The sequence below is a fragment of the Scyliorhinus canicula genome, chromosome 3, assembly GCF_902713615.1.
Source record: "Scyliorhinus canicula chromosome 3, sScyCan1.1, whole genome shotgun sequence".
In the NCBI taxonomy this organism is placed as follows: Eukaryota; Metazoa; Chordata; class Chondrichthyes; order Carcharhiniformes; family Scyliorhinidae; genus Scyliorhinus; species Scyliorhinus canicula.
The window spans coordinates 22,901,698-22,926,367 of NC_052148.1; the positions used below are offsets into that span (position 1 = coordinate 22,901,698).

Below are 24,670 nucleotides of genomic sequence, written 5' to 3' on the forward strand. Positions count from 1 at the left end.
AAAGCTCATTCCCTTTCGAGAGTTGAAGGGCAGGAGTCTCCGTCCCACCACACCTGCTTTCTGGTGCGGCGCATCCCCGTCCGCAGCAGGATTCTCCATTCCGGCCAATGGGGTTTCCCATTATGGGCACCCCCACACAGTCAGGAAATACGTGGGCGCGAGTGCGAAATGGAGGGCCTCACCAGAGAATCCATACCGAGGCTTCTCTGTTAGTTTCCCCAGGGTTGTTGCTCTACCGTCCATATACATGTCCCCTCACCGTCAGCACCCCTCCGTCCACTGTCCAAATCCTGAAAGTGCGGTCTATTTTTGCTCGTATAGATTTATGGTTCCTGCAAATGGGGGCCGCAACAGACATCCCACCTAGAAGTGGTGCCTGAACTGGTTCCAGGTCCTTAATGTGGCTTCTACCACCAGGCTCCTCGTGTATGTGGTTGGCGGGGTGCTGGGAGTGAGGGTGGCCAGAGCTTGGAGGAACACCCCCGTTCTCCTCCATCTGGACCCATTCTGCCTCTAGCTTTCCCAACCACCCCCACACTCTCTCTGCATTTGCTGCCCAATGATAGAATAGGAGGTTCGGCAGAGCCAGGCTTCCCATGTGTCGCCCTCATTGTTGGATGTTTCCGTACTCGAGGATTCTTTCCCACTCAGACAAAGTCCATTATTATTTTGTCAACCCTGGTGAAGAAGGACGTGACGATAAAGATCAGGGGCGATCAGTATAGTAAGAAGTCTGACAACACCAGGTTAAAGTCCAACATGTTTGTTTCAAACACTAGCTTTCAGAGCACTGCTCCTTCCTCAGGTGAATGAAGAGGTATGTTCCAGAAACATATATTATAGACAAATTCAAAGATGCCAGACAATGCTTAGAATGCGAGCATTAGCAAGTGATTAAGTCTTTACAGATCCAGAGATAGGGGTAACCCCAGGTTAAAGAGGTGTGAATTGTCTCAAGCCAGGACAGTTGGTAGGATTTTGCAAGCCCAGGCCAGAAGGTGGGGGATGAATGTAATGCGACATGAATCCCAGGTCCCGGTTGAGACCGCACTCATGTGTGCGAACTTGGCTATAAGTTTCTGCTCGGCGATTCTGCATTGCCGCGCGTCCTGAGGGCCACCTTGGAGAACGCTTACCCGGAGATCAGAGGCTGAATGCCCTTGACTGCTGAAGTGTTACCCGACTGGAAGGGAACATTCCTGCCTGGTGATTGTCGCGCGATGTCGGTTCATTTGTTGTCGCAGCGTCTGCATGGTCTCGCCAATGTACCACGCTTCGGGACATCCTTTCCTGCAGCGTATGAGGTAGACAACGTTGGCCGAGTCGCACGAGTATGTACTGCGTACCTGGTGGGTAGTGTTCTCACGTGTAATGGTGGTATCCATGTCGATGATCTGGCATGTCTTGCAGAGATTGCCATGGCAGGGTTGTGTGATGTCGTGGTCACTGTTCTGAAGGCTGGTGTTGTAAGACTTCTTACTGTGCCAGTCCAACGCCGGCATCTCCACATCGTGATCAGTATAGGAAGAGGAACTTTGGCAGCACATTAATTTTTATCATCTGAACCTTTCTCGCCAGGTATAATGGGAGTGAGTCCCATCACCGCAGGTCCCTCTTTACCTTCTCCAACAGGTTGGCTAGGTTCCACTTATGGAGCCGTTTTTAAAAAATTGTTCTTGGGATGTGGGCATCGCTCGCCGCTCCAGCATTTATTGCCCATTCCAAATTTCCCTTGAACGGAGTGGCTTGCTGGGCCATTTCAGTGGGGCGGGGGAGAGCATCACTGTGTGGGTCTGGTGTCACATGCAGGCCAGACCGGGTAAAGACGGAACATTTCCTTCCCTCAAGGACATGAGTGAACCAGATGTTCTTTTTCCGACAATCGGCAATGGTTTCATGATCATCATTAGACACGGTGGCATAGTGGTTACCACTGTTGCCTCACAGCTCCAGAGACCCGGGTTCAATTCCAGCCTCAGGTTACTGTGTGGAGTTTGCACTTTCAGTTGTGGCTGGAAGCTCCAGGATTCAGTGTTATAGCAGGGTGCTTGTTTAGCACAGGGCTAAATCGCTGGCTTTGACAGCAGACCAAGGCAGGCCAGCAGCGCGGGTTCAATTCCCGTACCAGCCTCCCCGAACAGACGGCGGAATGTGACGATCAGGGGCTTTTTCACAGTAACTTCATTTGAGGCCTACTTGTGACAATAAGCGATTTTCATTTCATTTCAATAATTGGCGTAATAACCTCAATCACTTCTTAATTATTTGTCTGGCAGATCCAATGAGAGTTCCTGCTCTCCTTCAATCGCTCTCCAGGGAAAGCAACAAAAAGCAGGATCACATAAGGATCCTACCCCAATATCAACCCAGGATTTTCCAGGCTGTTCACCCCGATCCTGCCTTCAACAGGCCGGAAAATTCTGCCTTGTATTATCAAGATTAGACTGAACAGCTGCATGATAGAAATTGGGTCAACGTGCTCAAAATCCATCAGTTTGTAACTTCTATGTATCCAAATGGAGTTGGTCTAATTCCTTACTAAGTAACATATGTATTCCTTAGTAACGTAATCTAGTACTTCATATAATTGTCAGACAAGAGCTGCAAGTCCCAGGCCATGGAATAATTAACAAATTTTGAGACTTCACAATTGCTGTGTGTACCTGGCTATTAATTAATATGAGACAATTGCAGCATCAGCAGGTCACATGAGCTAAACAATAAACTGTAAATAACTCCTGAAAGCACAAACAAAAGGATTAGCTGAAGCGTTCAATTTTAGCTTTGAAAAATGCACTCTAAGCAAATACAGCATAGACTGAATTTGAATAAATGCTGCATTTTATCCATAAATGAGTAACTATTGGGAATAGACTGGGTAAAAAATGTTTTACTTGAATAAGGAGCATAAACACTGTCGCTTCAGGAGACATGACAAATGAAAGGTAACATTTTAATGGCATAATAATAGTAATAATCCCCACAAAGGTGACTGACAGGCACCCAAATAATTAATTAGGATATTAGATGAATGAACACCACTATTTTCAGACATTTACTGCTTGAAATATATCCATTCAGGACTTCCGGTGGCGGCGATGTTCGAGTGAGCCGTACATTCGGCGGGCTCTCACTCCGGCGGGGCTTTAGGGCTGATTCCCCGCGATAGCGGGACCACGGAGCGGCAAAAAGGCGGCCGCGATAGTGCTGGAGAGCGGGCTGCAATCGATGGAACCGTGGGAAGTAGAGGAGGAGAGAGAGAAAGAGACAGAGGCAAGGAGCAGAGGAAGCTGACCTGGAACTTAAGATGGCGGACACACGGACCTTTCTTGCTCCAAGTGAAGAAAAACAGTTTTGGAGTCGCTGAAGCAGGACAACTTGGACCCACTTCAGATGCTCAAGAGGTAAAAGTTAAGGAGCTGGGAGAAGGAAGGCGGCAGCGAAAGTGCTGAGGAGCGGGCTGCAGCACATGGAACAGCGGGAGTCCAGAAGGAAGAAGAAAAAGGAGAAAAAGGGACAGAGGCAAGGACCTGAAGAAAATTACCTGGGACCTAAGATGGCGGACACACGGACCCTGGACTCAGCAATCCAGCAGGCGCTGGATAACATGCTCCAGGTAATGAAGTCCAGTTTTGAAGTGCTGAAGCGGGACAGCTTGGACCCAATCCAGAAAGCGGTGGATCAGCTGAACCAGAGGCTGGATGCGCAAGATGTTAAAGTTAAGGAGCTGGGAGAGGCGGTGGAGGAGCAGACGGATGCGTAGGCGGTTGCGGCGCTAGAAGTTGACGGGCTGAAAGAGCGGCAGAGAAGACTGCTGGACAGAGTGGAGGAGCTGGAGAATAGAGTCCGCAGGAACAACCCGAGGATGGTCGGCCTCCCGGAGGGGGCTGAGGGAGCTGATGCCGCAGCGTTTGTAGCAGACCTATTGATGCAGCTGATGGGGGCCGAAGCCTTTCCGCGACCGCCGGAGCTGGAGGGGGCACACAGAGTGCAGGCGAGGCAGGGGCGGCCGGGCGGACCCCCCTGCCCGATGGTGATTAGGTTCCACAGGTTCGTGGACAAGGAGCGGGTGCTGCGGTGGGCAAAGAGCGCCAGGAGCAGCACGTGGAACAACAGTGTTCTCCGCATTTACCAGGACCCAAGCCAGGTGGTGGCTCGGCGGCGAGCAGCCTTTAAGAATGTCAAGGAGGTGCTGTTCAAGAAGCACGTGGAGTTTGGTCTGCTGTTCCCGGCTCGCTTATGGGTCACGCACCAGGGTCAACACCACTACTTCTCCGAGCCTGAAGAAGCGATGGATTTTACGAGGGATCAGGGGCTGGTCCCGAAAAGAGGCCCCACGGACGCGAATTAGGGCCCGAGGATTACCATGGGAAGGTACGCCGAATGGGCCTGGACTGCTGTTCAACGGTTTGCTGGGCCAAAGGTGCCAAGCTGAACATTTGGGACTCTTTCCTTTGTTCATGGACATTGGTTTGGGGGGTTTTCTTTTTTTCTCTTTTTTCTCAAGGTTTTTTTTGTTTTTTCCTCTTTTTTCTGTTTTTTCCTTTTTGGGCGGATTTGTACTTTTTGTGCAGCTCGCGGAGGACACTGGAGCCGGCTTGCTCCAGTGGGTTGGAGAGGGGGATGGGGCGCCGGGGAGTGGGACGGAGAAACAATGGGAATGAGACAGGAAGGCGCCGGAGTGTTGAGTCACCGGGCTAGCAGATTGTCTAGTAAAGGGAGTCAGGTGGGGGGGAAGAGAGAGATCACAGCCAGTGGATGGCAGGGGTGGGGGTATCGGGGGATGTGGTTGGGGGGGGGGGGGGGGGGGGGGGGGTTGTTCTGCTGACGTGAGAGGGACATGAAATAGGCACTGGAAAGGAGGTCGAGGGTGGAGGCAGCCAACGGGCGGGCCAGGAATGGTGCGACGCACGGGCCGAGGGCCGGCCCGAGAAAGGCTATGGCTGCTGTGGTGGGGGAGGGGTGGGTTGTGCCCCCCGACCAGGCTGATCACCTGGAACGTCAAGGGACTGAATGGGACGGTTAAGAGGGTGCGTGTGTTCGCGCACTTGCGGACTCTGAGGGCGAACGTAATTATGTTACAGGAGACACATCTGAAAGTGTCTGACCAGACCAGGCTAAGGAAGGGTTGGATTAGCCAGGTCTTCCACTCGGACTTGGACTCGAAGTCCAGGTGGGTGGCAATCATGATCAACAAGCGGGTGCAATTTGAGGCGGAGGGCATAGCCGCAGACAGGAGGGGGGCAGATACCTGATGGTACGGGGCAGTCTGGAGGGGAGAAGAGTGGTGCTGGTGAATATATATGCCCCGAACTGTGGAAGTGGACTTCATTAAAAGAGTGCTGGGGAAGATCCCGGACCTGGACTCTCGCAGGCTAATAATGGGGGGAGACTTTAACATGGTCCTTGACCCGGCTTCGGATCGGTCGTGTCCCAGAACGGGAAGACTCCCAGCAATGGCAAGGGAGCTGAAAGGGTTTATGGAGCAAATGGGGGCAGTGGACCCCTGGAGAGATAGGGGAAGGGGCTACTCGTTTTACTCGCACATCCATAAAGTATATTCTAGGATAGATTTCTTCGTACTAAGCAGGGATTGTATAGGGGAGGTAAAGAACACGGAATACTCGGCAATTACTATCTCAGACCATGCCCCGCACTGGGTAGACCTGCAGATCGGGGGGAGCGAGCTACCAACGCCCGCAATGGAGGATAGACGTGGGACTGCTGTTGGAGGAGGGGATCTGTGAGAGGCTTCGGAGGTGTATGCAAAATTACTTGCAGGTGAATGACACTGGGGAGGTCTCAGCGGCGACCCTGTGGGAGGCGCTAAAGGTAGTAGTGCGGGGGGAGCTGATTTCAATTGGGGCCCACAGAGCCAAGGCAGACAGGGCAGAGATGGATAGATTGGTCAGGGAAATGGGTCGGATAGACGAAGAGCACGCGGAGTCCCCGGGGGAGGTTTTACTCAGGGAGAGGCAGAGACTACAGGCGGAACTGGGGGCACTATCCACGAGTAGGGCCGTGGAACAGCTTAGGAAGGCGAGGGGAGCGGTGTACGAGCATGGGGAAAAGGTTAGCAGACTGTTAGCGCAGCAACTCAGGAGGAGGGAGGCGGCCAGGGAAATAGGTAGAGTGAGGGATGGGGAGGTGTGCAAAGTGGAGGACCTGGCAGGATTGAATAAGGTATTCCGGGACTTCTATCGCAAGCTGTATACTTCGGAGCCGCCGGAAGAACCGGAGGAGATGAAAAGGTTTCTGGACGGGTTAACCTTCCCAACAGTAGGTGGGGGCGAGTGGATGAGCTGGGGGCCCCGATTAGAGTGGAGGAGGTATTGGGGGGCCTAAAGACCATGCAGTCGGGGAAAGCCCCGGGGCCGGATAGATACCCAGTAGAGTTCTATAGGAAGTTTTCTGAGCTGGTGGGCCCGGTCTTGGCGAGGGTTTTCAAAATGAGGCAAGGGACAGAGGGACCCTGCTGTCGACAATGTCGCAAGCCACTATATCACTGATATTGAAGCGGGGTAAAGACCCGGAGGCGTGCGGGTTCTACAGGCCAATCTCCCTGATTAATGTTGACGCCAAGCTCCTGGCAAAGGTACTGGCGGTTAGAATGGAGGACTGTGTACCGGAGGTGATTGGGGAGGACCAAACTGGGTTCGTGAAAGGTAGGCAGCTGGCGGCCAACCTGAGAAGATTACTTAATGTGAGAACGATGCCCCCGGCGGGTAGGGAGGTGGAGGTAGTGGTGGCAATGGACGCCGAGGAGGCCTTTGACCGGGTGAAGTGGGACTATCTATGGGAGGTGCTCGGACGGTTCGGGTTCGGGGAGGGATTGGTGGATTGGATCAAGTTATTATATCAGGCCCCGAGGGCCAGCGTCAGGACTAACAGAGAAGTGTCGAAGTACTTTAGGTTGTACCGAGGGACCAGAGAGGGCTGCCCGCTCTCCCCGCTGCTGTTTGCGCTGGCCATAGAGCCGCTGGCGATTGCGCTGAGAGCCGCAGAGGGATGGAAGGGGATGGTGAGGGGCGGGGTAGAACATAGGGTCTCTCTTTACGCAGACGACCTGCTCCTGTACATGTCGGACCCAGTGGCCGGGATGGGAAGTATACTGGGAATGCTGAGGAAGTTCGGCCAGTTCTCAGGATACAAATTAAATACGGCCAAGAGTGAAATGTTTGTGGTACAGGCAAGGGGCCAGGAGAACAGATTGAGAGGGCTACCGTTTAGGCTGGTTGAGGAAAATTTCCGGTATTTGGGAATCCAGGTGGCACGAGACTGGGGCAGGCTGCACAAGTTAAAGTTGGCCAGGGTGGTGGAGCAAATGAAGAGGAGAGTTTCGGAGATGGGATGCACTCCCGCTGTCGCTGGCAGGGAGAGTGCAGACTGTAAAGATGACAATCCTCCCTAGATTTCTGTTTATTTTTCAGTGCCTCCCGATCTTTATCCCAGTCCTTCTTCAAAAGAGTTAACAGGATGATCATGAGCTTTGTCTGGGCGGGAAAATCCCCGCGGGTGAAGAAGGCGATGTTGGAGAGGAACCGCAGCGAGGGAGGGCTGGCTTTGCCGAGTCTGATTAATTATTACTGGGCGGCCAACATCGCTATGATAAGGAAGTGGATGGTGGGTACGGGGTCTATTTGGGAGCAGGTGGAGGCGGCTTCGTGCAGGGGCTCCAGCTTGGCAGCCCTGGTCACGGCTCCTCTACCGCTGCCACCGGCCAAGTACACCACCAGCCCTGGTAGTGGTGGCGACCCTGCGGATATGGGGCCAGTGGAGGAGGCATGTAGGGGAGATGGGGGCGTCTGTCTGGGCGCCAATCTGCGCAACCATCGGTTTGCCCCCGGGAGTATGGATGGGGGGTTCCGAGTATGGCGGCGGGCGGGGGTGGGTGATATGTTCCTGGAAGAGAGCTTTGCGAGTTTGAGGAGCTTGGAGGACAAATTTGGGTTGGTAAGGGGAAATGATTTTAGGTACCTACAGTTGCGGGACTTTGTTCGTAGACAGGTCCCATCTTTCCCACGCCGCTCGCCAATGGGGATCCTAGACAGAATAGTCTCTAGGGGGGAAGAAGGGGAGGGTAGAGTCTTGGGTATTTATAAGGTGCTTATGAGGGAGGAAGGGTGCCAGACAGAGGAACTGAAATTTAAATGGGAGGAGGAGCTAGGCGGGGAAATGGAGGACGGGCTGTGGGCAGAGGCCCCGAGTAGGGTAAATTCGACCGCGACATGTGCTAGGCTCAGGCTGATTCAATTTAAGGTCGTTCACCGGGCCCATATGACGGTGGCTCTGATGAGCAAATTCTTTGGGATAGAGGACAAATGCGCTGCATGCGCGGGAGGACCAGCGAACCACGTTCACATGTTTTGGGCATGCCCTAAGCTGAGGGGGTACTGGGAGGGATTTGCGAGGATCATGTCCCGGGTGCTAAAAACAAGGGTGATGATGAGTCCAGGGGTGGCAATTTTTGGGGTTTCGGAGGACCCGGAAGTCCAGGGGGAGAAAGAGGCCGATGCTATGGCCTTTGCTTCCCTGATAGCCCGGCGACGAATACTATTGGCGTGGAGGGACTCAAAGCCCCCGAAGACTGAGTTGTGGCTTGCGGACATGTCGAGTTTCCTGGGTATGGAAAAAATTAAGTTCGCCTTGAGGGGATCTGTACAGGGGTTCGCCCGGAGGTGGCAACCATTTATTGACTTCTTTGCGGGAGAGTGAGCGTCAGCAGGGGGTGGGGGGGGAGGGTAGAGTAGAGTAGAGTAGGAGGGAAAAAATGGCGGGTAGTACCAGTGGGAGAGGAGCGGGCTCGTGCAGTATGTTACGATTGAAGTATTAAAAGTACATGGATGTTTGCACATTTTTGCCTTTTTTGCTTTCTTTCCGTTGATGTTTGTAACTGTTTACAAAGCCAAAAACCTCAATAAAATTGTTTATTAAAAAAAAAAGAAATATATCCATTCAGTGAAATTATTTGGACAGTTTTTTTTCTGACAGTGCAAGTATGTCAGGAGACACAAAAAAAGGGAGATAGGAAAAGGGAAATTGCTTACTGATAGCAATTTTCTGAATGATTAAAAGACAACAGCAATGTACCTGCTGAGCCTTGTTCCATGATAAATATCGCATATGCAGCTATTGCAGACATGTAACATTTTTTAAAAGATTCACATCCTGGAATAAAATTGGCCGTGCTCAACAGCTACATTTTAAAGGGAATATTAATGAGACGTTTATTAATTTGATCAGATACCAGCTGGTATCTGATATAAAGGGCACCCTGGTAGCACAGTGGGTAGCACTGTTGCTTCACAGCACCAGGGACCCAGGTTCGATTCCCGGCTTGGGTCACTGTCTGTGCGGAATCTGCACATTCTCCCAGTGTCTGAGTGGGTTTCCTCCGGTTTCCTCTCAAGTTCTGAAAGACATGCTTGAAAAATGAAATGAAAAAATGAAAATCGCTTATTGTCACGAGTAGGCTTCAATGAAGTTACTGTGAAAAGCCGCTAGTCGCCACATTCCGGCACCTGTCCGGGGAGACTGGTACGGGAATCGAATCGTGCTGCTGGCCTGCTTGGTCTGCTTTAAAAGCCAGCGATTTAGCTGAGTGAGCTAAACCAGCCCCTGTAAATGAAAATCGCTTATTGTCACGAGTAGGCTTCAATGAAGTTACTGTGAAAAGCCCCTAGTCGCCACATTCCGGCGCCTGTCCGGGGAGGCTGATTCGGGAATCGAACCGTGCTGCTGGCCTGCTTGGTCACTTTAAAAGCCAGCGATTTAGCAGAGTGAGCTAAACCAGCCCCAGCTTGTTAGGTGAAATAGACATTCTGAATTCTCCCTCAGTATACCCGAACAGGCACCGGAGTGTAGTGATTAGGGGCTTTCATAGTAACTTCATTGCAGTGTTAATTAAGCCCACTTGTGACACTAGTAAAGATTATTAAAAAGTCAATTATTGGTTATAGCAATAATCAAGCACATGAGATTGTCTTTTCTATAAACTGGAATAAACTCTTTCAGTGGGAAACTGTATCAATTTCTTCCCATGTTACAAGAAGGCATTTTAGGGAAACATTTGATTATCGGAAATCATTCATTTATCTTTATGTTCTTACCTGGGAGTAAAAGGATTTATAGATTTTTGATCTTGGCATAAATGCAAACATCAGGCAATTCGATGCGGTGTGTAAATGGATGGGCAAATGTGGAAGCAAAGATTTTTTGTATTCAATGATAAGTACAGCAACGACACCTGGGGAATTCTAGAGCATGAAAAAAATACATTAGTGACAGTCTCAAAATCAATATCTGATCTGGGGCAAAATTCTGATTCAAGTGTTTCATTGAGTTTGAGGAAAAAACAAAATGACAGTCAAAGAAATACATTTTTCACTTAATTTAAGTATTAAAAGCAATGAAATAATATTTGTTGCAGTTACCTAGTTTGTTTTATTAAATATGATTACAATGTGGACTGGTCCTAACTGATTGCTGGAACAGAATAATCATTAACTGAAGAAATATTTTCAGGGCTTTGGAGGAAAGACAGTGGAGTGGCACTATAAGCACTGCTCTTGTTGAGAGTTTGAACAACAGTAACTTCATCGAAGCCCACTTGTGACAATAAGTGATTATTATTATTAACAAATACAACAGGTCAAACAGCCCCCTTCGGTGCTGTAGCCATTCTATGATACAGCACAGCAAGAGGCCATTTCATCCATTGCACCTGTGACAGCTCCTTGAAAGGCCTGTCCAATTCAATCCTATTCTCCTGTCCTTTTTCCCTAACCTCCAATTCAAGTATTTATCCCTATTGAAAATTACTGCTGAATCTGCTTCCACCATCTTGAAAATGAAATGAAAATAGTTTATTGTCACAAGTAGGCTTCAAATGAATTTACTGTGAAAAGCCCCTAGTTGCCACATTCTAGCACCTGTTCGGGGAGGTTGGTACATCTTGTCAGGCAAAGCATTCCAAATTATCATAAACCTTATATAATTATTTGTCCCACTCCCCACATATCTTCTGTCTCTTTTGCCAATTGAAAAGTCATACAGACTCAAAAACTAACTCCAGTTTCTCTCTCCACAGATGCTGCCAGACCTGCTGAGGTTTTCCAGCATTTTCTGTTTTCTTATTAAATCTTTGGTTTGGTTGTCTCCTCTTCAGACACTGGAAACAGTTTTGTAATAACCTGTACCAATGTGAGATGTACGGAGTCGGATATCGCATATTCCCAGAGTCCTTGACGGAATACGTGCTTCCCCACTAAAGGTGACCTAATCACTTCTGGTATAAAGCAGGCCGGTGAGTCATCTGTCAGAAGCTCCAGAAATAAACATTTCTTCTTTCGCTCAACTCAGTATGGACTCCCCTACTTCTAAACCAAAAGGTCTTCTTTGTTGTTCTTCTTCTTTGTTTCTCCTTACTAACAGAGCTCTAGAGCTGGAGGAGATGAAAAAGATAGGGACGAGAAAACCAGGGGAGGAATTTAATAGGAAGAGAATTTTAAATGGTGAATTTGCCAGTCAGCTCCCCAGTATAGAATATTACTATTCAGAAAAAGGATTTTACTTTAACTACTAAAGATACAGAAGGGGGAGATATTAACCCTATAAATACCACAAAGAGGTGCTTTGAGGAATAAATCAATCTCTACTCCTTTAACTAATAATGAGAGAGAAAAAAAAGAGAGAAATTAATAGGCTTTAACTCCTGGTCCACTTGGTATCGATGTGTCTGAAATTCATAAAAGCAACTCCAGGAAAAGAAAATACCGACAAATGTTGAAATGCCCCCCCCTCACCCCTACCTCCCTCCAACGCCCCTACCCCCCTCCCCAGCACCCCTATCCCCCTCCCCACCACCCCTACCCCCCTCCAACGCCGCCCCCCCCCATCTCTCGCAACACCGCAACCCCCCCTCTCAACGCCGGGTCCCCCCCCTCAACGCCGGTACCCACACCCCGTCCCCCTCCCTCTGAAGGCCGGTACCCACACCCCCCCCTCCCTCTGAAGGCCGGTACCCACACCCCCCCTCTCTCCTCCTTCCCCCCTTCCTTCCTCCTCCCCCCTTCCTTCCTCCTCCCCCCTTCCTTCCTTCCTCCTCCCCCCCCCTTCCTTCCTCCTCCCCCCCCTTCCTTCCTCCTCCCCCCCTTCCTTCCTCCTCCCCCCCTTCCTTCCTCCTCCCCCCCCCCTTCCTTGCTCCTCCCCCCCCCTTCCTTGCTCCTCCCCCCCTTCCTTGCTCCTCCCCCCCTTCCTTCCTCCTCCCCCCCCTTCCTTCCTCCTCCCCCCCTTCCTTCCTCCTCCCCCCCCTTCCTTCCTCCTCCCCCCCCCTTCCTCCTCCCCCCCCCTTCCTTCCTCCTCCCCCCCCTTCCTTCCTCCTCCCCCCCCCTTCCTTCCTCCTCCCCCCTTCCTTCCTCCTCCCCCCCTTCCTTCCTCCGTTAGTGGGGGGGGGGTGTGGCGTTAGTGGGGGGTGGGGGGGTGCGGCGTTGGAGGGGGGTAGGGGTGGTGAAGGGGGTAGGGGTGGTGAGGGGGGGGGTTGGGGTAGGGGCAGCTGCATGCAGAGTGGGGTCGACGGTGCGTTGGCCCCGGGCATCCGTCGCCCCCCTCCTCTGCACGCCGCTGCCCCTACCCCAACCCCCCCCTCACCACCCCTACCCCCTTCACCACCCCTACCCCCCTCCAACGCCGCACCCCCCCACCCCCACTAACGCCGCACCCCCCCCCCCCACTAACGGAGGAAGGAAGGGGGGGGGAGGAGGAAGGAAGGGGGGGGAGGAGGAAGGAAGGGGGGGGAGGAGGAAGGAAGGGGGGGGGGAGGAGGAAGGAAGGGGGGGGAGGAGGAAGGAAGGAAGGGGGGGGGAGGAGGAAGGAGGGGGGGGGGAGGAGGAAGGAAGGGGGGGGAGGAGGAAGGAAGGGGGGGTGGAGGAAGGAAGGGGGGGTGGAGGGAGGAAGGAAGGGGGGGTGGAGGAAGGAAGGGGGGGAGGAGGAAGGAAGGGGGGGGAGGAGGAAGGAAGGGGGGGGGAGGAGGAAGGAAGGGGGGGAGAGGAGGAAGGAAGGGGGGGAGGAGGAAGGAAGGGGGGGAGGAGGAAGGAAGGGGGGGGAGGAGGAAGGAAGGGGGGGAGGAGGAAGGAAGGGGGGGAGGAGGAAGGAAGGGGGGGAGGAGGAAGGAAGGGGGGGAGGAGGAAGGAAGGGGGGGGGAGGAGGAAGGAAGGGGGGGGGGAGGAGGAAGGAAGGGGGGGGGAGGAGGAAGGAAGGGGGGAGGAGGAAGGAAGGGGGGGAGGAGGAAGGAAGGGGGGGGGAGGAGGAAGGAAGGGGGGGGAGGAGGAAGGAAGGGGGGGAGGAGGAAGGAAGGGGGGGGAGGAGGAAGGAAGGGGGGGAGGAGGAAGGAAGGGGGGGGGAGGAGGAAGGAAGGGGGGAGGAGGAAGGAAGGGGGGGGAGGAGGAAGGAAGGGGGGGGGAGGAGGAAGGAAGGGGGGAGGAGGAAAGGAAAGGGGGGGGGAGGAGGAGGAAGGAACGGGGGGGGGAGGAAGGAAGGAAGGGGGGGAGGGAGGAAGGAAGAGGGGGGGAGGAGGAGGAGGAAGGAAGGGGGGGGGGAGGAGAAGGAAGGGGGGGGGAGGAGGAAGGAAGGGGGGGAGGAGGAAGGAAGGGGGGGGGGAGGAGAAGGAAGGGGGGGAGAGGAGGGAAGGAAGGGGGGGGAGGAGGAAGGAAGGGGGGGGGGAGAGGAGGAAAGGAAGGGGGGGGGAAGAGAAGGAATGGGGGGGAGGAGGAAGGAAGGGGGGGGGGAGGGAGGGAAGAAGGGGGGGGGGAGGAGGAGGGAAGGGGGGGGGGGGGAGGAAGGAAAGGAAGGGGGGGGGGGGAGGAAGGAAGGGGGGGGGAAGGAGGAAGAAAGAGGAGGGGGGGGGGGGGAAGGAGGAGGAAGGGGTGGGGAGGTAGGAAGGAAGGGGGGGGGGGAGGGGAAGGAAGGGGGGGGGAGGAAGGAAAGGAAGGGGGGGAGGGTAAAGGAGTGAGGGGGGTGCGGGTACGGGCGTTGAGGGGGGTGGGGTACCGGCGTTGAGGGGGGTGCGGGTACCGGCGTTGAGGGGGTGCGGGTACCGGCGTTGAGGGGGGTGCGGGTACCGGCGTTGAGGGGGGTGCGGGTACCGGCGTTGAGGGGGGTGCGGGTACCGGCGTGAGGGGGGTGCGGGTACCGGCGTTGAGGGGGGTGCGGGTACCGCGTTGAGGGGGGTGAGGGTACCGGCGTTTGAGGGGGTGCGGGTACCGGCGGTTGAGGGGGTGTGCGGGTACCAGGCGTTGAGGGGGGTGCGGGTACCGGCGTTGAGGGGGGTGCGGGTACCGGCGTTGAGGGGGGGGCGGGGTACCGGCGTTGAGGGGGTGCGGGTACCGGCGTTTGAGGGGGGTGCGGGTACCGGCGGTTGAGGGGGGTGCGGGGTACCGGCGTTGAGGGGGGTGCGGGTACCGGCGTTGAGGGGGGTGCGGGTACCGGCGTTGAGGGGGTGGGGTTACCGGCGTTGAGGGGGGTGCGGGTACCGGCGTTGAGGGGGGGTGCGGGTACCGGCGTTGAGGGGGGTGCGGGTACCGGCGTGAGGGGGGTGCGGGGTACCGGCGTTGAGGGGGGTGCGGGTACCGGCGTTGAGGGGGGTGCGGGTACCGGCGTTGAGGGGGGTGCGGGTACCGGCGTTGAGGGGGGTGCGGGTAACGGCGTTGAGGGGGGTGCGGGTACCGGCGCTGAGGGGGGTGCGGGTACCGGCGTTGAGGGGGGTGCGGGTACCGGCGTCTGAGGGGGGTGCGGGTACCGGCGTTGAGGGGGGTGCGGGTACCGGCGTTGAGGGGGGTGCGGGTACCGGCGTTGAGGGGGGTGAGGGTACCGGCGTTTGAGGGGGGGCGGGTACCGGCGTTGAGGGGGGTGCGGGTACCGGCGTTGAGGGGGGTGCGGGTACCGGCGTTGAGGGGGGTGCGGGTACCGGCGTTGAGGGGGGTGCGGGTACCGGCGTTGAGGGGGGTGCGGGTACCGGCGTTGAGGGGGGTGCGGGTACCGGCGTTGAGGGGGGTGCGGGTACCGGCGTGGAGGGGGGTGCGGGTACCGGCGTTGAGGGGGTGCGGGTACGGCGGTTGAGGGGGGTGCGGGTACCGGCGTTGAGGTGGGGTGCGGGTACCGGCGGTTGAGGGGGGTGCGAGGTACCGGCGGTTTTGAGGGGGTGCGGGTACGGCGGTGAGGGGGTGCGGGGTACCGGCGGTGAGGGGGGTGCGGGTACCGGCCGTTGAGGGGGGTGCGGGTACCGGCGGTGAGGGGGGTGCGGGTACCGGCGGTGAGGGGGGTGCGGGTACCGGCGTTGAGGGGGGTGCGGGTACCGGCGTTGAGGGGGGTGCGGGTACGGCGTTGAGGGGGGTGCGGGTACCGGCGTTGAGGGGGGTGCGGGTACCGGCGTGAGGGGGGTGCGGGTACCGGCGTTGAGGGGGTGCGGGTAACGGCGTTGAGGGGGTGCGGGTACCGGCGTTGAGGGGGGTGCGGGTACCGGCGTTGAGGGGGGGTGCGGGTACCGGCGTTGAGGGGGGTGCGGGTACCGGCGTTGAGGGGGGTGCGGGTACCGGCGTTGAGGGGGGTGCGGGTACCGGCGTTGAGGGGGGTGCGGGTACCGGCGTTGAGGGGGGTGCGGGTACCGGCGTTTGAGGGGGGTGCGGGTACCGGCGTTGAGGGGGGTGCGGTACCGGCGTGAGGGGGGTGCGGGTACCGGCGTTGAGGGGGGTGCGGGTACCGGCGTTGAGGGGGGTGCGGGTACCGGCGGTGAGGGGGGTGCGGGTACCGGCGTTGAGGGGGGTGCGGGTACCGGCGTTGAGGGGGGTGCGGGTACCGGCGTTGAGGGGGGTGCGGGTACCGGCGTTGAGGGGGGTGCGGGTACCGGCGTTGAGGGGGGTGCGGGTACCGGCGTTGAGGGGGGTGCGGGTACCGGCGTTGAGGGGGGTGCGGGTACCGGCGTTGAGGGGGGTGCGGGTACCGGCGTTGAGGGGGTGCGGGTACCGGCGTTGAGGGGGGTGCGGGTACCGGCGTTGAGGGGGGTGCGGGGGTACCGGCGTTGAGGGGGTGCGGGTACCGGCGTTGAGGGGGGTGCGGGTACGGCGTTGGGGGGGGGGGGCGGGTACCGGCGTTGAGGGGGGTGCGGGTACCGGCGTGAGGGGGTGCGGGTGGGTACGGCGTGAGGGGGGTGCGGGTACGGCGTTGAGGGGGGTGCGGGTACCGGCGTTGAGGGGGGTGGGGTACCGGCGTTGAGGGGGGTGCGGGGTACGGCGTTGAGGGGGGTGCGGGTACCGGCGTTGAGGGGGGTGGGTACGGCGTTGAGGGGGGTGCGCGGTACCGGCGTTGAGGGGGGTGCGGGGTACCGGCGTTGAGGGGGGTGAGGGTACGGCGTTGAGGTGGGTGGGGTACGGCGTTGAGGGGGGTGCGGGGTACCGGCGTTGAGAGGGGGGGGGGGGGGGGGAGACCCGGCGTTGCGAGAGATGGGGGGTAGGGGTGGTGGGGAGGGGGGTAGGGGTGGTGGGGAGGGGGGTGAGGGGGAGGGGTGGTGGGGAGGGGGGGAGGGGTGGTGGGGAGGGGGGTAGGGGTGGTGGGGAGGGGGGTAGGGGTGGTGGGGAGGGGGGTAGGGGTGGTGGGGAGGGGGTAGGGGGTAGGGGTGGGTGGGGGGGGTAGGGGTGTGGGGAGGGGGCGTAGGGGTGGGGGGAGGGGGTCGGGGTTGGTGAGGGAGGGGGGTAGGGGTGGTGGGGAGGGGGGTAGGGGTGGTGGGGAGGGGGGTAGGGGGCAGCGGCCTACAGAGGGGGGGGCAGCGGCGTACAGGGGGGGCAGCGGCGTACAGGGGGGGGGCAGCGGCGTACAGAGGGGTGGCATCGGCGACAGAGGGGGGCTGCGGCGTACGAGGGGGGGGGCGCAGCGGGTAAAGAGGGGTGGGGGCGCTGGCGTACAGAGGGGGGGGAGGTGCAGCGGCGTATTACAGAGGGGGAGGCAGACGGCGTACAGGGGGGGGCAGCGGCGTACAGAGGAGGGGGGGCAGCGGCTGTAACGAGGCGGGGGGGCAGCGGCGTACAGAGGAGGGGGGGCAGCGGCGTACAGAGGAGGGGGGGCAGCGGCGTACAGAGGAGGGGGGGCAGCGGCGTACAGAGGAGGGGGGGGCAGCGGCGTACAGAGGGGGGGGGCAGCGGCGTACAGAGGAGGGGGGGGGGCAGCGGCGTACAGAGGAGGGGGGGCAGCGGCGTACAGAGGAGGGGGGGCAGCGGCGTACAGAGGAGGGGGGGCAGCGGCGTACAGAGGAGGGGGGGCAGCGGCGTACAGAGGGGGGGGGGTGACGGTGCGTTGGCCCGGGCATCCGTCGCCCCCCCTCTCTGCACGCCGCTGCCCCCAAACCCCCCCCATGCCGCAACCCCCCCCCCGATGCCGCAACCCCCCCCCGATGCCGCAACCCACCCCCACCGATACTGAACGGCATCAACCATTATCAATGGTTGATGCCGTTTTAAAGGTACTGTGATTTTCGCCGACGTGACCAGTGGCCACGTCGGCGGGACTTCGGCCCATCCGGGCCGGAGATTTGTGGAAACAAAAATATAATGACATCCCGCCGGCGCCAGCTGTTTTCAGAGGCTGCCGGCGGGATTTGCACAGCGCCGGTTTTTGGCCGGTCAGAGAATTAAAAACCCTGCAGGAGCGGGATGAACGCCGCTGCCGGTCGATTCTCCGACCCTGCGTGGGGTCGGAGAATTTCGCCCATGATTGCAACCATTGTAATGGCTAAGTGACAACAGCTGGCACCTGAGAATTCAAGGGTATTTGACATTTGTGAAAGAAAGCATGAAAGGTGGTGGAGTAATTGTTAACCAAGGCTGAGATCAGTACAGTACAGTAGGGAGACATGATCTTGGTTGAGAACATCAAGATGTGCAATCAATTTGGGTGCAGACAAGAAATAGCAAATAAGTTTTTCAGTGGTAGCAGCGAGAGCTGTAACCAGGGGTCTGTCGGGAAGGTAAGTTTCCCGCTTTAAAAACTTACCTTTCAGGAGAAGCGGCCTTTGTTCTTTAACTAACGTTTTTTTTTCCGGAATTGTTTTTTTGTTGTTGTTTCGGAGCAGCAGGAAACTGGAAGTCGGCCGTGGGGATTTCTGGGAAGGTGTGTAGTACCTGTATACAGTAGTCCCCCTTTATAACGCGGGTGTTGGGGTCCAAGACAGCCACCCGCGTTGTATCCGAGCCGCGGATATCCATGATGGGGGTTTTAAATTTATTTAAAAATCTATGCATGCGCTTCCCATTGTGAGTCTACGGGGGGGCGGGGGAAGAGGTCAGACCCCCGTAGACTCACAATGGGAAGCGCTAGCATAGATTTTTAAATAAATTTAAAACCCCCATCGTGGATCCAATTAAAATTTCAGCGGCCGGCTCACTTTGATCCGGAGAGGGAAGCTGCTCTCACTGAAATCAGCCGGCCGCTGAAATTGACACTGCCCGCTGCTCTCTCCCTCCAATCCAACTTTTAAGTTTTAATGTTTCTGATTGGAGGGAGAGCAGCCGGCAGTGTCAATTTCAGCGGCCGGCTCACTTTGATCCAGAGAGGGAAGCTGCTCTCACTGAAATAATCAGCCGGCCGCTGAAATTGACACAACTGACAGTTGGGGTCCATAAGCCCCCCCGCGGTATATCGCGAACCGCGGTATTGCGGAGCGTGGTATAACGGGGGACTACTGTATAAGTTGGGCGGTTGCTAAACCCAAGACACTACACTTGTAGTGTTTCCCCACCCTTCCACCGCTTCTAACCTAAGGAGTTGAGTGTATATCAGGTAAGCTCTTCCTTTCTTTTTCTTGTTTTATCTAAACGGGATGGCAGGGCAGTGCAATGTTCCTCCTGCAGAATGTTTGTGGTGAGGGACGCCATCAGTGTCCCTGCTGATTTCACCTGTGGGAAGTGCACCCATCTCCAGCTCATCAGAAACCGTGTTAGGGAACTAGAGCTGGAGTTGGATGAACTTCAGATTATTCGGGAGGCAGAGGTGGTCATAGATAGAAGCTTTAGGATGTAGTTACTCTGAAGAATGAAGATAGATGGGTGATGGTGAGAGGGGCTGGGAGGAAGCAGTCAGTACAGGGATCCCCTGTGGTCGTTCCTCTTAGTAACAAGTATACTGTTTTGGATACTGCTGGGGGGGGCAACTTACCAGGGGTAAGCCATGGGGTACAGGTCTCTGGCACAGAGTCTGTCCCTGTTGCTCAGAAAGGAAAGGGGGGGGGGGGGGAAAGAGAGGAGTAGAGCAATAGTCATTGGAGACTCCATAGGTAGGGGGATAGGCAGGAGATTCTGTGGGAACGGGAGAGCAGTTGAACACGTGGCTACAGGGACGGTGCAGGAGGGAGGGTTTCAGATACCTGGATAATTGGGGCTCATTCTGGGGTAGGTGGGACCTCTACAAACAGAATGATCTACACCTGGAGCAGAGGGGTACCAATATCCTGGGGGGGAAATTTGCTAATGCTATTCGGGAGGGTTTAAAGGGGGTTGGGCACCTGAATTGTAGCTCCAGTATACAGGAGGTTGAGAGTAGTGAGGTCATGAGTAACGTTTCAAGGTTGCAGGAGTGTACCGGCAGGCAGGAAGGTGGTTTAAAGTGTGTCTACTTCAAAGCAAGGAGCATCTGGAATAAGGTGGGTGAACTTGAAGCATGGGTTGGTACCTGGGAGTTCGATGTTGTGGCCATTTCGGAGACATGGCTAGAGCAGTGACAGGAATGGTTATTGCAGGTTCCGGGGTTTAGATATTACAGTAAACTCAGGGAAGGTGGTAAAAGAGGGGGCGGGGGGGGCATTGTTAGTCAAGGACAGTATTACGATCGCAGAAAGGACGTTTGATGAGGACTCGTCTACTGAGGTAGTATGGGCTGAGGTTAGAAACAGGAAAGGAGAGGTTACCCTGTTGGGAGTTTTCTATAGGCCTCCGAAAAGTTCCAGAGATGTAGAGGAAAGGATTGCAAAGATGATTCTAGATCGGAGCGAAAGTAACAGGGTAGTTTTTATGGGGGACTTTAACTTTCCAAATATTGACTGGAAATGCTATAAATCAAGTACTTTAGATGGGTCCGTTTTTGTCCAATGTGTGCAGGAAGGTTTCCTGCCACAGTATGTAGATAAACCAACAAGAGGAGAGGCCACATTGGATTTGGTACTGGGTAATGAACCCGGACAGGTGCTAGATTTGGAGGTAGGTGAGCACTTTGGTGATAGTGACCACAATTCAGTTCCATTTACTCTAGCGATGGAAAGGGATAGGTATGTACCGGAGGGCAAGAGTTATAGCTGGGGGAAAGGCAATTATCATGTGATGGGGCAAGACGTAGGATGCATAGGATGGGGAAGGCCACAATTGAAATGTGGAGCTCGTTCAAGGAACAGCTACTGCGTGTCCTTGATAAGTATGCACCTGTCAGGCAGGGAGGAAATGGTCAAGCGAGGGAACCGTGGTTTACTAATGTAGTTGAATCACGTGTCAAGAGGGAGAAGGAGGCTTATGTAAAGATGAGACGTGATGGTTCAGTTAGGGCGCTCGAGTGTTACAAGTTAGCTAGGAAGGACCTAAAGAGAGAGCCAAGAAGAGCCGGGGGGGACATGAGAAGTCTTTGACAGGTAGGATCAAGGATAATCCTAAAGCTTTCTATAGATATGTCAGGAATAAAAGAATGACTAGGGTAAGAGCAGGGCCAGTCGAGGACAGTAGTGGGAAGTTGTGCGTGGGGTCCGAGGAGATAGGAGAGGTGCTAAATGAATATTTTTTGTCAGTATTCGCGCAGGAAAAAGACAATGTTGTTGAGGAGGATACTGAGATACAGGCTACTAGACTAAAAGGGCTCGAGGTTCATCAGGAGGAGATGTTAGCAATTCTGGAAAGTATGAAAATAGATAAGTCCCCTGGGCCAGATGGGATTTATCCTAGGATTCTCTAGGAAGCTAGGGAGGAGATTGCTGAGCCTTTGGCTTTGATCTTTATGTCGTCATTGTCTACAGGAATAGTGCCAGAAGACTGGAGGATAGCAAATGTTGGCCCCTTGTTCAAGAAGGGGAGTAGAGACAACCCCGGTAACTATAGACCAGTGAGCCTTACTTCTGTTGTGGGCAAAGTCTTGGAAAGGTTGATAAGAGATAGGATTTATAATCATCTAGAAAGGAATAATTTGATTAGGGATAGTCAACACGGTTTTGTGAAGGGTAGGTCGTGCCTCACAAACCTTATTGAGTTTTTTGAGAACGTGACCAAACAGGTGGACGAGCGTAAAGCAGTTGATGTGGTGTATATGGATTTCAGTAAAGCGTTTGATAAGGTTCCCCACGGTAGGCTATTGCAGAAAATACGGAGGCATGGGATTCAGGGTGATTTAGCAGTTTGGATCAGAAATTGGCTCGTTGTAAGAAGACAGAGGGTGGTGGTTGATGGGAAATGTTCAGCCTGGAGATCAGTTACTGGTGGTGTACCACAAGGATCTGTTTTGGGGCCACTGCTGTTTGTCATTTTTATAAATGACCTGGAGGAGGGCATAGAAGGATGGGTGAGTAAATTTGCAGATGACACTAAAGTCGGTGGAGTTGTAGACAGTGCGGAAGGATGTTGCAGGTTACAGAGGGACATAGATAAGCTGCAGAGCTGGGCTGAGGGATGTCAAATGGAGTTTAATGCAGAAAAGTGTGAGGTGATTCATTTTGGAAGGAGTAACAAGAATACAGAGTACTTGGCTAATGGTAAGATTCTTGGTAGTGTGGATGAGATCTCAGTGTCCATGAACATAGATCCCTGAAAGTTGCCACCCAGGTTGATAGGGTTGTTAAGAAGGCATACGGTGTGTCAGCTTTTATTCGTAGAGGGATTGAGTTTCGGAGCCATGAGGTCATGTTGCAGCTGTGCAAAACTCTGGTGCAGCCGCATTTGGAGTATTGCATGCAGTTCTGGTCGCCACATTCTAGGAAGAATGTGGAAGCATTGGAAAGGGTGCAGAGGAGATTTACCAGGATGTTGCCTGCTATGGAGGGAAGATCTTATGAGGAAAGGCTGAGGGACTTCAAGGCTGTTTTCGTTAAAGAGAAGAAGGTTAAGAAGTGACTTAATTGAGGCATACAAGATGATCAGAGGATTAGATAGGGTGGACAGTGAGAGCGGTTTTCCTCAGATGGCGATGGCTAGCACGAGGGGACATAGCTTTAAATTGAGGGGAGATAGATATAGGACAGATGTCAGAGGTAGGTTCTTTATTCAGAGAGTAGTAAGGGCGTGGAATGCCCTGCCTGCAACAGTAGTGGACTCACCAACATTCAGGGCATTTAAATGGTCATTGGATAAACATATGGATGATGTGGGAATAGTGTAGATGGGCTTTAGAATGGTTTCACAGGTCGGCGCAACATCGAGGGCTGAAGGCCCTGTACTGCGCTGTAATGTTCAATGTTCTATAAGTCACCAGTGGGGATACACAGGACAGAACTATTGGGAGCTTGAAAAAACATACAGCAATTATGATGGGCAACTTGAATCTTCATACTGATTGTGCAAATTGAGAATGATAATCTGGAGGACGAGGTCACAATGTGCATTTAGGATAGTTTCTTAGCAACCAGGGAACAGGCTACTTTGGGCCTGGTGATATGTAATACCACAGGAATAAAGACTTCATATATTCTGGAAACAACCAGGGAACAGACTATTTTGGGCCTGGTGATTATGTAATGCGACAGGATTAATTAAAGATCTCATAGTAAAGGCTCCTTTAGGCAATAGTGATCATAACAATGTAGAAGGTCATATTCAATTTGAGAGTGAGAAATGTGGATCTATAACCAGTGTCTTCAACTTAAGAAAAGGTAATCATGAGAATATAAAGACAAGAGTTTACTAAAGTGGACTGGGAAATAGGTTATAAGGGAAGATGGTAGAGGAGCACTAGAAGAAATTTAGAGATATTTCATAACTCTGAACAAAGATATATTCCATTGAGAAAGAAAGACTACAAAAACGATGCATCAAGTATGGCTAGCTAAGAAAGTGAATGGGTAGCAGATTGAAAGAAAATCTGTTGAAAGAAAATCAATGAGGCAAAGATCAGTGACAATTCAGAAAATTAAGAAAGGTGTAGAAACCAAAGGATGATTAAAAAAAGTAATAGCGGGGGAAATTGGAATACGAGAGAAAACCAGCAAGAAATATAAAAACAAGACAGTAAAAGCTTCTACAAGTATATAAAAAGGGAAAGAGTATCAAAAGTGAACATTAGTCCTTAGAGAGTGGCATCATGGGAAATAAGGAATTGGCAGAGTTTTTGAACAAGTTCCTTGAAATCCATCTTCATTCCCAGGAGATCCATCTTCTGGCCCCAGTGTTCACAGAGATCTACCTTTATTTTCAGCCTGTCACTTATTTTCCTCAATGATGTCAGTGATGTCGAATGCATTTTCAATATGGCACCCAGACACTATGGTGGACGACATGCAATCCAGGCGTGCCCCATCATGAATGTGGCATACAATACCTGGGTGCATAATCGATGGTGTCGGACCAGAGGATTTGCTGTGTTTTCCTGCCAGTCTCTGCAATAGGAAACACTCCATATTCCCGCCCCCAGGGTTAAGATCATTCCAATTAGATGCCTCATTGATGTTATGTATCCAATAATTGACACTGATATGTAAAGAGGCTGCAGGTGGTCTTTGGGAGCATGTGATGTGGTGATAGAGTTTTTGTACAGAGCTGTGTTCAAGGAAAATGAAGGTGTTTGTGAAAAGGAGAACTCTTGAATCTTTACTCAACAGCAATGGTAGCAGAGGATGGTTCCTGTGCAAATGTAAAGGTTTGAAAGATACAACTTTTCCAGAAGTAAAACAAAAATTCTGCATCAATCAAGGAGTGAGAGAGAAGGAAGAAATAATATATATATTTATGTGGCTAAACCTAGAATAAAGATGTCCGGATATGACTAGCCACAATTATTTTCTGAAAGGGGGCCGTACGACCAATGGAGAAGTGAAGTTGTTATGTGGACTAAGGTAACTGTCTTGGGAAAGAGGAAACAGGGTATGATATTGGCTCTTTCTCTACCTTATGAGAGTAAAATCCGAAGCAAAGTGTTTTCTGAACAGGAATTGGAAGAGTTAGCCTCAGAAGGAGGTCTGGAGATTCTATTGCGTTTTATGGATAAGATTTATCAAAAGGGTGACTTGTTACATGCGTATGAAGCCTGGTCGGAATTTGATAGATTTCGGAAAATAGAGGATATCTCTATTGAGGACTACATAATGGAATTTAGCAGACTATAGAGAAGGCTGCACAAACACCGGCTGGAGTTTCCACAGTCTGTGTTGGCATTTAAGTTACTGGATTGTGCTAGAATGACCAATATAGATAGGCTGCTAGTTTTGACAGGTGTTAAGTTTGCAGATAATGATACCTTATTTGATCAGATGACAGAAGCCTTAAAGAAGTTTCTGGGGAAACATTCAAATCCTATGGCTCTTGTGACAAAAATGGGTCAGTCAGCAATAAAGCAGACTGTGGAAGATACGCTGCAGACAGGATGGCGAGATCATACGGCTACAAACAGGTTACAAGCGTATGGAAGGAGATCGGGACCTGGAAATTATGAGGACAGAACCCCATTCAAA

At 53.8% G+C, this 24,670-nt stretch overlaps 1 protein-coding gene across 1 annotated transcript in view; it reads right to left on the reverse strand.

Annotated features, from left to right (window-relative positions):
- c3h20orf194 (chromosome 3 C20orf194 homolog) overlaps positions 1-24,670 on the reverse strand; it is a 257,070-nt gene that overhangs the window by 78,372 nt on the left and 154,028 nt on the right. The window contains exon 22 of the mRNA XM_038793206.1: positions 10,110-10,256. Coding sequence (XP_038649134.1) covers positions 10,110-10,256 — 147 coding nt within the window. The remainder of the gene's footprint in view (positions 1-10,109; positions 10,257-24,670) is intronic.